This window comes from Eptesicus fuscus, chromosome 7 (assembly GCF_027574615.1).
Source record: "Eptesicus fuscus isolate TK198812 chromosome 7, DD_ASM_mEF_20220401, whole genome shotgun sequence".
Lineage (NCBI taxonomy): Eukaryota > Metazoa > Chordata > Mammalia > Chiroptera > Vespertilionidae > Eptesicus > Eptesicus fuscus.
The window spans coordinates 57808961-57825278 of record NC_072479.1 but is presented as its reverse complement, the minus strand read 5'-3'; the positions used below and the strand labels follow the sequence as shown (position 1 = coordinate 57825278).

The 16318-nt window shown below is 51.5% G+C and overlaps 2 protein-coding genes across 2 annotated transcripts in view; one reads left to right on the top strand and one right to left on the bottom strand.

The window, feature by feature from the left end:
- Positions 1-7485, top strand: part of SCN8A (sodium voltage-gated channel alpha subunit 8) — a 121421-nt gene extending 113936 nt beyond the window's left edge. The window contains exons 24-25 of the mRNA XM_054719070.1: positions 1064-1334; positions 4646-7485. Of these exons, the coding sequence (XP_054575045.1) occupies positions 1064-1334; positions 4646-5793 (1419 nt within the window). The 3' untranslated portion in view covers positions 5794-7485. The remainder of the gene's footprint in view (positions 1-1063; positions 1335-4645) is intronic.
- A 4428-nt stretch (positions 7486-11913) lies between these two features.
- TMDD1 (transmembrane and death domain 1) lies at positions 11914-12950 on the bottom strand. Its single transcript, XM_054718456.1, has one exon. It carries the CDS (start codon positions 12940-12942, stop codon positions 11977-11979), a length of 966 nt encoding a protein of 321 aa, XP_054574431.1. The 5' UTR covers positions 12943-12950; the 3' UTR covers positions 11914-11976.
- Positions 12951-16318: the final 3368 nt, after the last annotated feature.

Genomic DNA, 16318 nt, shown 5'->3' with positions numbered 1-16318 from the left:
AAATCAATAAAATATATTTTTTTTAAAAAAAGATTGTAAGTAGAAGAATGATATGATTGCTGTGGCTGGTTTGGCTCAGTGGATAGAGCATCAGCCTGGGCACTGAAGGGTCCCGGGTTTGATTCCAGTCAAGGGCACATGCCTGGGTTGCAGCATGATTCCCAGTAGGGGCGTGCAGGAGGCAGCCGATCAATGATTCTCATCATTGATGTTTCAATCTCTCTCTCCCTCTCCCTTCTCTGAAATCAATAAAAATATATTTTTAAAAAAGAATGATATGATTAATTTATGTTTTTAAATCATCACACTTGATGCTGTGTGGAGATTATGTTGGATGCGGGTAAGAGGAAGCAGGAAGACCAATCAGGGACTCTTCTAGAAGTCCAGATGAAAGATGATGGTAGTGTAGGCTAGAATAGGGCCAACAGAAGTGGAATGAAGTGGATGAATTCAAGTTATATTTTTGGAGAAAGAATCAATAGGACCTGCAATGGATTAGACGGGGGGATGAGGGAGAGAAAAGACACAAGGATGACTCTCCAATTTCTGGCTTAGAGACTGGATGAATAGTTGAGAGGAACAAGTTTGGTGAGGGGCAGGGAAAGGACTTAGTTTCTGCTTTGGGCTTGTTGAGTTTGAGATACTTAAGTCATCAAGGAGAGAGATCAAGTAGCAACACAGGAATTCAGAGGGAAGATAAGGGCTGAGAAGACCTTGAGAAGCTAAGTACATAGGAATTGTGTAAGCAGTAGGAATATATGAGCTCTCCTGGGGGAAAGCATAGAGAAAGAAGAGATTAAATAAGGGCAGAAACGGTCGGCAAATGAGACTGAAAAGGAGCAGCTGGAGAGGTGGGGCGACATCTAGAAGTGTGCGGTGGCATCGATGCCAAAGGAAAGAGTGGCAACTTCGAAAACTCTTGGTGAAGTGATACTGACAGGATCGAGCTGGCTCGTATTGTAGGAAGAAAGCAGCGCACTCTGATCAGCAGGATGGCAGCCACAGCCTGCTTCGAAAGGCTTTCATGAATCCTGTCTCTTTCTTCCCCCTCTCCCTGCCCCAGAACAAAATCCAAGGTATCGTCTTTGATTTTGTCACTCAACAAGCCTTTGACATTGTTATCATGATGCTCATCTGCCTTAACATGGTGACGATGATGGTGGAGACAGATACGCAGAGCAAGCAGATGGAGAACATCCTCTACTGGATTAACCTGGTCTTCGTCATCTTCTTCACCTGTGAGTGTGTGCTCAAAATGTTCGCCCTGAGGCACTACTACTTCACCATTGGCTGGAACATCTTCGACTTCGTGGTCGTCATCCTCTCCATTGTGGGTGAGTGGGGCAGGCCGGGAGGGAGACGGGCATCTCACTGGCCTTGAGGACAAGATTCCTGGGAGAGCGACGCGTTGCACAGGTCCGGAATGCAGGCTGGCCACCCGCTTAGCTCAAGCCCAGGTGTCGCCTTATGACAGCCCAGGAAGCAGGCTATTTTATTACCTTCACTGCAAAGGCATGAAGGCCACTCGGCTCAGAGGTAGCAGAAGCAGAACTCAAGTTGGTGTTTTAGCAGCAACTCTGTGGCATTTTACTTCAACCTAAAGGTTGAAAGGGTGATGTTCTGGCAGACGGAAGAAATGCTGTCCTATGGGCTGCCCTCTCGGAACGATTCCTTGCCTTCCGAAAAGGCATCCTGAATGGTGAAACACTGCCTCGGTAGGTTTGGCTGACAGGCCAGCAGAGAGACGGTGCCCGAGACCCGTGGGAACCAGTTCCAGAGCTCTGGTGGCCAGGCTGGTTTAGCGAGGTGGCCCTCACCTGGGCCTGGGCCACTTTCTAGTTTCTGTCCTCAGGGGCAGCATGTCCAAATGGAACACTAATCCCACCATCCATCTCTTCCCCAATAAAAGAGTCCCATGATGAAATTACTTTGGGCAACACTGTACAGTGAATTTCCCTGGTGAGGTCACAGAGCACAGCAGTCTCTAGAAGGCTCTTGGAAGTCCTGCAGTAAAGGATTGTTTAATACACCATCCCACTTTTATTTGATCGCAGCATCTTTTTCAAGTTATAATCATGATATCTTACATTTTAATGGAATTAGTATGTGCTGATCACCATTCCGAGTGCTTTGCATGTTTTAATTTATGGCCCGTACAACAGCCCTATAAGTATCAGCAAGCACAGAGCAGTTACTGAGACATGGGACTAGTAAGTGAGCAAACGGGATTCAAGCCCAGCACCCGGCCTCAAATCCACACTCTTCTTTTTTTATATATATATATTTTTATTGATTTTTACAGAGAGGAAGGGAGAGGGAGAGAGAGCTAGAAACATTGATGAGAGAGAAACATCAATCAGCTGCCTCCTGCACACCCCCTACTGGGGATGTGCCCGCAACCAAGGTACATGCCCTTGACCGGAATCGAACCGGGGACCCTTCAGTCCACAGGCCGACGCTCTATCCACTGAGCCAAACCGGTGAGGGCTCAGATCCACACTCTTCACCTCCCACAAGCACATGTTGAACAATGCTGCCCTTCCCACCGTCTCAGACTTTTTCTGCCCACCCATCACTGAGTGGGATGGAAAGCCCGCCGACCAAACCATGCCTCTATTCTCAAAAATAGACTTTAATGATTGGAATTTTTATTAGATATCATTAATTTGTTCAGAAATGAAAGTACAGAAATTACCTTTTATTATCTGGAACCTCCTAAACGACCCCTTAACTGGTGTTCCTGCTGGCTGAGTTGCTGTTTGCCCCCTCTCTCTCCTATTCTCTGGGGACAAGTAGACATTCATCCCACAAAACATCACTCAGGCCTCTTCTCTCTGAAGCCTTACTTGTCCACCATACATGGAATGCACGTATTACAAACATCACCTGACTTCTTATGATCACTGGTTATGGCTTGATTGAGAAGTGGAAAGAAGAGAGCTGGTGTAGATTTGGGTCCTGGATGAGGTAGAAAGGTCAAACACCCCATGGAATTCTAGCTCCAGGCGAAACCCCAAGAGGTTTGAACTTACTGCACCCTGTCCTTTCCTGGAAGAATCTTACCTAGCTTAAAACCTTCAAGTAAGGGGATCCCACCGCCTTCTGCTGATGGTCACCCCAATTTTTATGAATCCTTACGGTTGAAAGACAAATTTTAATTTAAAGTAAATCCTTCATGTCAGTTGAAGCCCTTGTTTCATCGGGGCCTCAGCAGCAGAAGAGACCACGCCCTTGTCTTCCCTGCAGCTGCCATTTCCCAGCCTTCCATCTCCTCTTCCTTCTGTGGCCCCTTGTTGGGCTCCCATCATTGCTCTGTAGCTTTAAGGCCAGTGGGCTGGTAGAGGTGGGCCCCTGGCTGAATGTGAATAGAAGAAAGCCCTCTGGTTTGTACATTTTCACCACCTGCTTCTATTTCCGACTGAGGTCTCCACCTTCTTATCTGCTGGTACTGGTTTCAAAATTTAGAAGCGGAGTTACACGCCACTCATGAGAGGTCTCTGGTTTTCTAGACACGTTTGGTAGGGTCTGGACATGGGGCAGTGAGAAACCCAAATGTCTTTTCAGAGGCAGGAAGAAGAGACTTTGAAGATTGGCGGCATTGCCGGAATAACAGACATCACAGCCAAAGGGAGGGAAGTCATAGGGCGGAGCGAGGACTCTCATTATTGTTGGTGGATATGGAAATTTGATAGCATTTTGGAAAAGAATTGATCACACCTCAGGAAGCCATGCATGCACAAATTTGAAAATAACTGATTATCCTTGAGTGGGAAACCAGATAAATGAGGACCTAGTCATGGTTTTCAACCTAGTCATGATTTATCATGAATACAGTAGGTCCTCGGGTTATGGCGGAGATCCGTTCCCACGGCGCAGCGCGATGTAACGCGATTTTCGCTGTAAGTCGGAACCCACCTACATAAGCACCTACTCACTCACAGGGAGCACATGCACAGCAGTAATGAAGTGAAACAGTAAAAAAAATTTAAAAGGAAGATAACAATTCCTGACCTTGTGGTAAATACAGTAAATAATAAAAAACATAAAGCACATACATACATACATACATTGAAATGACGGAACTTTTTTTAATAAATAAATGGGAGGTGGCGACATAACCACAAATCGACGTACGTCAAGCCCGACGTAACCCGAGGACTGACTGCCTGTGATCTAAAATTATTTTAACACCAGATTTCACAAGGTTAAGTCTCAAAAGCAAGTTAGAGGTCTAAAACATTTGATCTAAAAAGATATATATTTTAATTCCTTAAGCATAGTAAAATGCTATTTATATATTACTTATGGATTCACACGTACCAAAATCATAAAGACACCGCATTATACATACCGTCTTCAGGACTGTGGTTGCTTCTGGGAATGAAGAGGAAGCAAATCTGATGAAATGCTAGCATCTCTTAAATCTGGGTGTTAGATACATGGGTGTCTATTTTATTGTTTTCTCTTTTTTTATTAATCTTTGAAATGTGATTTTCTTTTTTATCATGATAGTTCAGATTGAATAGTAAGGCACTCATTCTATAAAGGCTTAGGAACGTAAGGGTTTCATTATGCCATGTGACACAGTAAAAAGAAAGGATGTCTCCATTCCCAGTAACATATCTTCTTCTGTTCCTCTTCGCAGGAATGTTCCTGGCTGATATAATTGAGAAATACTTTGTTTCCCCAACCCTATTCCGAGTCATCCGATTGGCCCGTATTGGGCGCATCTTGCGTCTGATCAAAGGCGCCAAAGGGATTCGGACCCTGCTCTTTGCCTTAATGATGTCCTTGCCTGCTCTGTTCAACATCGGCCTTCTGCTCTTCCTGGTCATGTTCATCTTCTCCATCTTTGGGATGTCCAATTTTGCATATGTGAAGCACGAGGCTGGCATTGACGACATGTTCAACTTTGAGACATTTGGCAATAGCATGATCTGCCTGTTCCAGATCACAACCTCAGCTGGGTGGGATGGCCTGCTGCTGCCCATCCTGAACCGCCCCCCTGACTGCAGCCTGGACAAGGAACACCCTGGGAGTGGCTTTAAGGGAGACTGCGGGAACCCCTCAGTGGGCATCTTCTTCTTTGTAAGCTACATCATCATCTCCTTCCTAATTGTTGTGAACATGTACATTGCCATCATCTTGGAGAACTTCAGTGTAGCCACAGAGGAGAGCGCAGACCCTCTGAGTGAGGACGACTTTGAGACCTTCTACGAGATCTGGGAGAAGTTTGACCCGGATGCCACCCAGTTCATCGAGTACTGTAAGCTGGCGGACTTTGCAGACGCCCTGGAGCATCCTCTCCGAGTGCCCAAGCCCAACACCATCGAGCTCATCGCCATGGACCTGCCCATGGTCAGCGGGGATCGCATCCACTGCTTGGACATCCTTTTTGCCTTCACCAAGCGGGTCCTGGGAGACAGCGGGGAGTTGGACATCCTTCGACAGCAGATGGAGGAGCGGTTCGTGGCGTCCAATCCTTCCAAAGTGTCTTACGAGCCCATCACAACCACCCTGCGGCGCAAGCAGGAAGAGGTGTCGGCCGTGGTCCTGCAGCGCGCCTACCGGGGACATTTAGCAAGGCGGGGCTTCATTTGCAAAAAGACAGCTTCCAGTAAGCTGGAGAACGGAGGCACACACCCGGAGAAAAAGGAGAGCACCCCGTCTACCGCCTCCCTGCCCTCCTACGACAGTGTGACTAAACCCGAGAAGGAGAAACAGCAGCGGGCAGAGGAAGGGAGACGGGAAAGAGCCAAAAGGCAGAAAGAGGTCAGAGAATCCAAGTGCTAGAGGGAAGCAGAAGTTGAATATTGTACAGATTTAGAATTTGCAAGTGAAAGATTGTTTACACACTTCCTGAATCATTATCAGTGCAGAACAGCTATGGAGACACTTTACCCTGAAGATCTATACCAAACGTAGTCTGCTTACCATGTAACATGGTTGCATCTTGAGCAGTGACCTGCCCAGGGCAAAGGACCCTGCCCCCTGACTCACAGATTTTTCTAACGCTTGGGCAGGTGGTTACTGCATGTTCCACATCAGTCAATGCAACTTAGGACAAAACTACACAGGACACAAAAACAGAGGAGAGGCTGCCGGGACCAGCATATTTCCGTTGCAGCCACAAATGGATTTTATTTTTTTCATTTTGTTGATTCTCAGAAGCAGAAAGTACCACTTTAAAAGTTCGTTTGTTCATGCAAACTGTATTTGCATTCCTACATTAGTCAAGCTAAGCAGCAAAAGAAAACACACACACACACTCACACTCACAGTTAGCCCATGTCATTGTCAGTTTCTTTGACATAAACCGCATCTTCTCCACACGGGCCGCACGTGGTTTGGAGATGGGTGGGGGGAAACAACCAGGTTTCTTCAGGCTGAGGAGGACTTGCTCAGGCCGATCCCAAACATTGTGCTCGTTCAGTGCGTGGAAATGATTTGCATGATGGCATGCCGTGACCAGAAGTCGTGCATGAGAACCATACACCACAGGACGCTACTGATCCTGTCCCCTGCACTGGGCCAGCCTTCGGACAGGACCCAGCCCTGCACCGTTCACTGTATTTGGGGGAAAAAAATGGTAAGAGTCCCACACCCACCATAATTCTCTATGAATTCTTAGAAGCCTTTCATACACCTGATAGGGAAACATAACCAACCAATTGACCACTTCCAACAAAAACAGACCCAGTCCAACAAGCAGATGGATCCGTGTGTGTACATGTTTAACAGACATCTCTTACAGCCATTGTTGCACATTTTGAAAGATGAACTGTTTAATGCTGCTCTGTGTCCCGTACGTGGGGAAATTTTGATCTCAAATGGCTTGTATTAATAATGTCACTGTAATACCAAATCCTAGGGCTAAACACAAAAATCAAAAGTTCGTTTGGAGAACTGACGCTTATTTGGGATAGAGGTAAAAATGCTACTCAAAGTAGCATGTTATCTCGAGGGGGTGATTCGGGGAACGTACAGCACCTTTCGTTGGGGGTTAAGGGGTGCTCACTTCATTGGGTATCATGTCCTTCTGCATCGAGGCTTCCTCTGGGTGCGGGTTCGCATGGAGAGGGGTTCAGAGGTTCTGAACAGGCCTCCCTTCTACAGAGGGGCTGTCCCAAGCTCACACACTGCATGATTCCTCTCCCCTCCATCACATTTTCTACGGAGCAGGGCTTCCCTTACCCACAGAGGTGGGCGAGGGCAGCAGCCCTGGGGCTGCGGCTGTGGTTTCTTTCATGTATTGTTAGAATAACTCATCACTGGTGGGACCTGAGGTAGCGATGGAGCCTCCTCTGAACCAAGCCCGCTTGGTTTCTTTCTTGCACTGATTCTCACAAGAAAGCAGCTTAATATTTATTCTTAAGATGTTCCAGCTTCCCCCAGCGCATTCCTTTCCAGCCAGTTTTGCTATCTGCTTAGCAACCTGCTCATTGCCATCGGAGAGCGGCTTCTGGGGCGGGGGGCGGGGGGGGCGTCCTCTCTTCCATCCCGTCTCCTGTCTCCTGCGTTAGGGAAGACAGTTTTTATTCGGCCAGGTGTTTCTTGTCTGGTGACTAGATTTCAAAGCCAAGATGCTGCAGTTAAATGTGTCAGGAAGTCTATACAAAGAATGAGGAGAGACTTTAGCTTGCTAACCAAATCAAAATGAATTTTTCCTGAACCTTATAATAGAGGGCGGGAAGGACCCGTAATCAGACACACCAATCTGCCTTGCAGTGGAAGCACTTGGGACGTATTTCCACCTGACTGGTTTTGCGTAGAACAGACCACAGCCAGGCGGGAAGCAGAGCTTTCTGTCTCGTTGGGCCATCGGATGCGGGCCAGCTCTCGTAAGCCTGCTGCTGCGGCACCTCCGTAGAGCTTTTGTACTACGCCCAACGCGAGGTCGGAAAGGCATTTCGCTAGGTGACCCTGCTGACTGCTAGGACGAATGTATAGTGACGTGTACAGGTTACATCGTAAACAGCACAAAACAGAAGCTGACGTGTGTGGTTATTCTTTTTAAGAGAATTATAAATACTGTAATATATCATTTTATTTTATTGGCATGCCTTTTTGTAAATACAGACTATCAACGTATTAAATAGGAAATGGCTTCTGGCTTATGCCATTGTCATGTTTATTTTTATTTTTTATACTTTTCTTTCTTTCTTAGAACTTAGATGCTGTCAGCCAATGTACATCCCCAAACCAGACAGACAGACAAAAAATTTTTTATTGCTAATGGTCTTTTCCAAAACAACACAAATATATATTTTTGTTCCAATGTGCAATAAATTCTAACCACTTCTATGCAAGATTTGGCTAAACTTCATAGTTGTTTCTTAGGATTGAGATGGGCAAGAGAGCTATCAGATCCCACTCGCTACCCCAAGTGCTCATGCTAATGATACCATTAAGCCACTAGAACATATTCATGAGTTTTTCCTGATATCTGACCTCTTCCCTCCCCCGAGCCCCCGCCCCCGCCCAGCAGGCTCTCTCCTCAGTCAAACTCGGGCCTTGGTACCTGACACCCGTCAGCCAGCTTCACAGGAAGGAAGCCGCCACCACTCTATTCGAAGTTTCACTTTTTTTTTCCCCTCAAACTTTTCCCACCATCTTTTTCCTCCCCACGGTCCTTCCACCCACCCACCGCTCGCTCTCACTCACTCACCTGCCCTGCTCCACACTTCTTTGGCAGTAAATGGCACATCACCAGCAGTTTACACCCGCAGTTAGCAGGCATCGAACGGAGAGAATCAGTGGTGACGTTTCTGTACGACTTCACTGAGTGGGTAAGTGGCAACGCTTTGCCAAATATTAACGAAGCCAATCAAAAAGCAGCAGCAGCCACAGTATCACTGCACATATATATATATATATATAGATATATAAATATATATAAATATTTATTTTTTGTAGCCAGGTCCTTGGTGCAGTATTTATACTCCACAATCCACCTTTTAAAAAAAAGGACAAAAAGCAGAAAGACGTGTGATGCTGTTCATTTAAAATGCAGAGCCAAAGCCACTGGGCAGCAGCTGACACGGTTGCTGGTTTGTGTGAAAAGCACTTTCCCCCTCTTTCCTTCATCTCCTTGTTACTTAGGATGAGGAGACTCCACGGTTTAAAGCAGAGCAGAGGGCGAGGGCAGGAGCAAACTCCCAGCCCTCGCTGAGTGAGCCTCTTTGGCGCCAGGAGTTGACCTGGGAGAGCGCATAGGCACTCCCGGTCCCAGCCCCTGGAACGGCAGTGCCCTGAGAGCTTTTATTTTTCTGCCGCAACCCACGTGAACTTGCACAAGACCAATAGTGAAGATCAGTGTGTTAGTGAGTGCACGGGGGCCGACACTGCTCTAACGGAGACATGACAAAACGTACATCACTACTATACGCCAAAAAGGAACCATAATAAAAATGACCCGTTTTACTGTACAAGGGAAGCCCGTCTTGCCGTGTGTTTGTTGCTTGACTGGGAGGGGTCTGGGAATTGGAGACCTCAGCACATTTGGGGAAAGGAGAGGAATGGGAGAGAGATCAGGGTCGGTGGCCAAGTTCTGGCTGAGAGGTAGAGACTGGAGAGAAAAGCAAGGTCCTGACACCTCACCACCGCCACTACCCCTACCCCCACCCCCTCACCCACCCCGCATTCACCCATGGCATGTGTCACACCTTCCTAGGCTGGTGCTTAAAGGCCCATGAGACCCCTTCCTCACCAGTTCAGCTGGCAGAGCCCCCAGGGATGATATCAGCCAACCCCGTGGGCTGGCCTTACTTCTGCCTTTTTCACCAGTTTGTGAAAAATATCTAACCCAGTGCCCCCAAGCTCAGGCGTGCACGATGCCCAGCAGCCTCCGCTCGCTAGCTGTGCCGGGCCTTGCCCTCCATCACCCCACAGGTAAACCAGCACACCAGGGCTGGTCTCGTACACATTTGTGCAGGGATGGGGGGCGCCCCTCCGCGTCCCTCACCCTGCCCTGCTTTGGGGACATCCCTCTCTAGGCCATGTCTCCCGATCCAGAAACACTCTCAGGAGGATTCTGAAGTGCCCACTCGTGTCTGCTCCAGCAGCTCCACTCTGGAGAAAAAATGGCTGGTAGGTCAGTCCCCGTCCTCCCCGGTCCCCAGCCTCCAGGCCTGCTGTGGAGGTGAGGTTGCCATGGGTTACGACTTTGTGACTTGAGTCCTGGGCATCTTCGGTAACGATGCCTCTTTCTTTTCTCAGATGTTGCCCAAAGTTTTGCAAAAAGCTTCGTTCATTTTCAGGTACCCCCACCCCCTAAAACATTGGCTACAACTAGCCAGCCAGGGGGACATCAGGAGGGGAGAGGAAGTCCGGGTTGGGAGGGGCCCAAGGTTTGCACAGAGCCTGCATTGTGGCTCAGCTCTATGCTTTCTTGGATTCCCTTTTCAAGATTTCCTCCCTTAAAACGCTGCTGAGGCACCCCCTGCCCTTGTCCCCCACTACTGTTTGCTGTACATAGAGGCTAAGGGGGGTGGGGTGGGTGGGTGTGCACTTGTGGTGTGTGTGTGAAGAATGTATATAGGTAAAGGGGAGCGGGGTCCAGTGGTTCCAGAAAAGGGACAGAACTCCTGTGTTCCATTCCCAGCTCGACCGCTGGCTCGCTGTGTGGCCTTGGGCAAGTCACTTAACCTCTCTGTGCCTCAGTTTCCCCATCTGTAAAATGGGGATAATAATACTGACCTACCTCACAGGGGTGTTGTGAGGCTTTAACTAAATGTTGTGTAAAGTGTTTTGAGATACAGAGGCAAAGGCACTAGGGAAGGGCGAAGTATTCTTTGGACTTAAGGAAGATGCAATGGTACCATAAATGCTGCTATTCTGAGAGCCATTTTAAACTGCACTGCTCCAACCACTCCCGCTTCTCATCACCAGGACAGCAGGTCGAGAAAATATCTTTCCTTTCACTTGCTTCTGGGGTTTGTGATTATTCTGAACACTTACTTTTTCCCCTTGCTGTATCTCCTTCCCTCACCGCCTCAACTTGTCCCCTGTTCCGTTTATGCGGAAATGGCAGAAATGCTGGAGAAATGAGAATGTATAAGTGGATTGGAAGTTTATAGTCTGAAATTTCAATTTTACTTTGTACTGTACATCTTTTTACTTTAGAATTTGCAATAAAGGGTTACGTCAATCTTGTTTTCAACTCTCCTCTTGGACTGGCCTGTCATTCTGTCATTGCTCTCACACCAAAGCCCCTTAGCCCAGGGTGGATGGGAAGTCCCGCAGTCCCACCCAGCAGGACCCCACAGCCGCCCTTTTACCTTCCCCTGAGGACGCGGGGGCGCTGGAGGGGGAGACATAATCTGAGCAGAGTCCGTGTGAGGGCTCACCCAGGCTCAGGTGCTTGGTCTGGCAGTGCCCAGCCATCCAGGAGGGTGGGAAAGGTTTGGGGCTCTTGGTAGACCTTCAGAATGAGGAGAGAAGCTTGGAGGCAGCAGGCCCCGGGGCTGGGCACACCTCCAGCTGTGGCGCCCCCTACACACTGCAGCAGAGCCTCAGAGCGGACAGAAGCCAGCATTTTGTTCCGTCAGGTTACGCTTCCCACGCTCCCTTACGGCTCACAGATCATTTCCTCTGCAGCTCAGGCAGTTCTGGTTCAAAAGCCTTCCTGTGCCGCTCGCTAGATGAGGTTAGGAACTCCTAACCAGAGTTTTCTTATGTGTAATGGAGTTAATACCTTCTGCCTTGGGTTTTGAAAATTAGATCAAATAATGTAACTGCTCAGCATAGGGCCTGGCACATTGTTAGTGCTCGATAAATGGTAGCTCTTAGTGGAAGAATAGGTTCAAAATAAGGAACTGAAGCCGACAAGAATTGGGAGGGCCTGCCTCCTCCCCCCTCCTCCCTGAATAGGCCCATCATTTCCAACGAACTAACAAACCGATCGCTCCCTCCTTGGCGTGTTTTGTAACTTTTATAATACGTCACAGGGAGCACTACCCCAAAACTGTGCCCGCTTTACATCCGGGGGCACTGGGGTGAGGGAGGATCTGGCCCATCTGCAGCCCAGGCCCAGGCCCCCGGCGACACCAGCTGCTCTTCAGTCAAGAGCGGCGTGGCCTCCCACCAGCCGTGCGCCTCCCGTGGCCTGGGCCCGGCGGTGGCGGGAGGGCCGGGGCTGCCCGGCCGCACCCCATCGCCATCGCCATCGCCATCGCCGCCCGTGATCCACAGCGTGAGCAGGACGAGCAGCGCCCCAGCGCCCAGCGACCCCACGAAGCCAGCGCAGAAGCCGAGCGCCAGCGGCCCGGCCCAGCCTGCGGGGCTGCGCTCGTACGGTGCCGGAGGCAGGCGCTCCACGATCAGCTCCAGCTCGTCCCAGTTCGGCTCCGAGGCCGAGGCGCGGCGGGAGCGCGGGGCCGCGGCGGGGGCTGCCCCGGGGACCCGGAGCCGGGCCGGAGCCGGGGCGGGGGCTGCCGCGGGGACCCCGGCCAGCGCCGGGGGCGCGCCGGGCGGCAGGTAGCGCTGCCCGAACTGGCGCAGCTGCAGCGTCGCCTGCTGGTGGAGGTTCTTGCCCAGCTCCCGGGCCACGTCGGGGCGGCCGCAGCGCCGCAGGGCCCGGGCCACGCGGTCCCAGGGCAGGGTCGGGGCCTCGGCCGCCAGCCAAGCTGCCAGCCCCTCCCGGCAGCCGTCGGAAACTTCGGGGTCAGTCGCCTCCCGCCGCCGCCGGCCCGGCGACCCCGACGTGGGCCCCGACGGTTCGGCCCGGGCCAACCGATCCTCAGAAAGTCTGGCCAGCTCCTCCTCCACGTCCGGGTCTGGCGCCTTCAGAAGCGACTGGAAATGGCTGCACTCCTCCGGGGTCAGCAGCTCGGCCAGGCGGACGGCTGTGTGAGGCCCCATGGCGTCCAAGGCCCCCGCCAGAACCAGTACCGAGCCCCAGAGCGCCACGCCTAGGGCCCCGCTCGGAGCGGGAGCCGCCATCGCCGGGCGGTGACGCGGAAGCTCCGAATGCGCACGGGGAGGGGAGGGGCGCTAACCCCCACGGGTGGTGGGGAGGGGAGGCTTCCACATTCAGCAACTGGGGCGAGGGAGCCCAGCACCCCAGGACCTGGAAGGGGGCTTCCAATACACGTGACTGGTTGGAGGGTCATCTCCCAACACACAGAAATGAAGACGCAGGGTCTTACAACATCCAGGAGTTGGGAGTTTCCCAACACCCCTGGATGGGTGGGACTCAGTCCCCCTGAGACTGGGAGGGGCTGCCCCACTGATGCCTCAGCTTTAAAAAGTCCCTGGCATCTCTTCTAACCCATTTCCCGCCCCTCCTCATCCTTCCCCAGAAGCCCTGGACCCCTAGCTTTCCATTCTCTCTGATATCCAATCAATACCTAAATTCTCTTCTTTCCAGCTAAATACTAGACATCTCTAGACTGTCATTTCCCATCCCCCGACATGGGCATCCAAACCTTCCCCCAGTCTTGTCTGGGTGAGGTAAGCTCCTCCTCCAGTCCCCACCTCCCTCCACACACACACTAACCTGTTCGGTCCCCAGCCAATGGCTCTGGCTCTCCTTTGCATCTTGGCTTCACTCTGTTCTGCCTGGGTCACTCCTCAGCTGACAGGTCTCTTCTGGAAAGCCCTCCCTGACTCCATCCTATCTACTCCTACAGCTCTGCCCTTTTATTGTCTCCCCCGTTAGGCAGAAAGTCCGTCTACTGTCTCCATAGCAACCAGTGCATCCTTTAGTAAAAAAGATTTGTGCGAATTAACTTTCAAATCAGTTGTGTCCCACCCACCCACCTGCCCAAACACACACGCCATTCCTCGCGGAGCCTCGGCTCCCCACAGGGCCTGTGAGGTCCTCCCGGGGCAGTGGCTGTGTCCCAGTGACTCCTCCAGCCTCACCGCTCCCGCCCTCACTTTACGCTCTTATAGCAAATCACATGGAGGGTGCCGCTGCCGGCCTCCATTCTTTGTTGCTGTGCCCGCTCCTGTCCAGGAAGTTTTTCTGACACCCCACCACCACCCTTGTGAGTCAGGGTCTTTTCTGGGCATTCTTGTTTTGTTTGTTTTGTTCATACTCACCAGAGGATATTTTTTCCATTGATTTTTTTGAGAGAGTGGAAGGGAGGGGAGAGACAGAGAGAGAAACATCGATGTGACAAAGACACATTGATTGCTCCTTCCTAGTTGTATCAGTCTCCCAGTTTGTGCCGAGTTGTCAAAGATAGTTTGGGGATTGGTAACCGGTGGCGGATAAAGGATCTTGGGACCTTAAGACTAGAATTCAGCGATCTCCACACTCTGCCCACTTTCCTCCATGCACTCATTTATTCCTTCATTCACTCATTCATTCATCAAACATGTAAGCCTTTCTTTGCCCCCCATACCTCCGAGTCTGGCCCAATGCAGAGCCTCTGAGAGCTCAGAATTGCATGAGAGCCTTCCCTACCCAGGGGCTTTCCGGAGCCGGAGCGTATGGCCTTTCACCTGGTGGCCGCAGGGCCCAGAGCCTGGTGGGCACTGCTGGTGCCAGACTGAACAGCAGGGGTTCCGCAGTAACGTTTTGCTCGAGGACTAGTAACACCCACAGCACCACACCAAGGGCACTGCCGGGCCTGGATGCCCACGCATTCCCCAGAGGGCTCCCCACATCTCGCTACCCCCGCCAAGAAATCCTCTGGAAACCACATGTCATCGCTTTAATACTGTGTAATACTTTCTTTTAAAATACAGTCTCTTCTGAGGTAGACAGACCACAACTGCAGAGCATCTTCAGACAGGAGATAAATACGTCCATGTACAACACACAGCAAAATGAGGTAGAAATGGTTACAGCTGGAGGAGAGGACCCCGACCCCAATCTGGGTGGAGGAAGGGGAGGGCCAGCTTGCTGTGTCTGTCCTCCCCCAACCCCTGCCCCTGGATTCTTTGGTATGCCCCCCCCCAACATTGCCAGAGTTGGACCTGCCCTTCCCCCACCCAACCCAGTGCCCATGAGGTAGGTGCTAGTAGATTAGGGGATGTCTCCTTGTGCAAAGTTCCCCAAGGCCAGTAGAAGAGGCGGTGGGTCTCAATCAATGAGGCCCCCCAACCCCCAGAGCCGCCTGCCTCTTGAAGGGGAGGGATCCCCACCCCACTTCCCTGATGCCCTCCCCCCCCATATACATACACACACCTGAGAGAACCTCCTCACTCCTGGCTCCCTCTAAGGGCCTTTCACAGCCAAGACCCTGCAGCCCACCCACTGCTTCTGAGGCAACAGGCCTGCCCACAGCCAGCTGCAGGGAGAGGAGGGCCAGAAAGAGGCCCAGGGTGAGAGGAAAACACAGAGCAGCTCTCCTGGCGGCTCTGCGGGGCCAGTGCAGCCCTCCGCACCTTGGCACCCGGATGCTCCCCCTGCACACCCTTCCAGCTGGGAGTGGGGGTGGTACAGAGACTGTAGCAGCTGTAAGGGCAGGCAGGGATCAGGGAGGGAGGCTGGGGTGGGAGAGAAAAGATGTTAGGGGTGAGGGCCTGTTCCCCCCAACTTTGGACCAAAGGCCAGAGTTGTGAAATGGGCTCCCGAGGGGGAGGTGGCAAACGGCTGAAGCCCCATCAAGGGAAGTTGGTCGGGAGAGGAGGAACACGGTTCTCAGAAGGAAGCCCACGCCTGGGCTTCTGGTGGAAGGTGTGGGTATGACTGAGAATAAACCCCCACCGTTAGAATAAAACAGCCTGCCCCCTCACGCTGCCTGCCCTCAAGACCTAGGACCCCAGGAGAATGAGAAAGGATACTTCCCCACAGAACCTCTCCTGCGTCGGATGCTCACCCCTCATCAGAGCCTCCCAGCAGACAGGGAAGGGTGAGTCTGTAGTCAGTTTTGTGCCCAACCAGACTGGTGGCCAAACTGTCTTTCCCTCCAGAGGCGATCCCCGTGGCCTGAATACAGGAGACCTCCGCCTGGTCGATGGCCAGGAGAGCTGACCTCTCTGCGGACTGTCTGCCTCTGTCACCTTCCCCTTTGGGCCTCTCAGGGTCTGGGGCAGGAAGTGGGCGAGTTAACCCTTCATAGAAAATACTAAGCTGAGAGTGGGACCCAGCTGGAGGAGTAGCAGAAAGGGGGCAAGACTCACCTGCTCCCAAATCCCACAGCACGCTCCCCAACACCCCTGCCTACAACCTTGGGCTGGGGAGGAAGCCTACAAATACATTCTGCTTCCATCTGACCCAGGAAGAGCAGGGCTCGAAGGGTAGCTCTGGTCCTCCTCTCCCCTTCCCCACAAGTCTCACTTTCTACGTCTTCTGGGAGAGTTGGCTCTCCTGGGGGGTGGGGTGGGGGGTGGGATCACACAGGAGAGTAGCCCAAGTCGAACA

What these genes read in the sequence shown, in the direction of transcription:
- TMDD1 (XM_054718456.1), bottom strand. Translation starts at nt 12,942, where the DNA reads ATGGCGGCTCCCGCTCCGAGCGGGGCCCTAGGCGTGGCGCTCTGGGGC.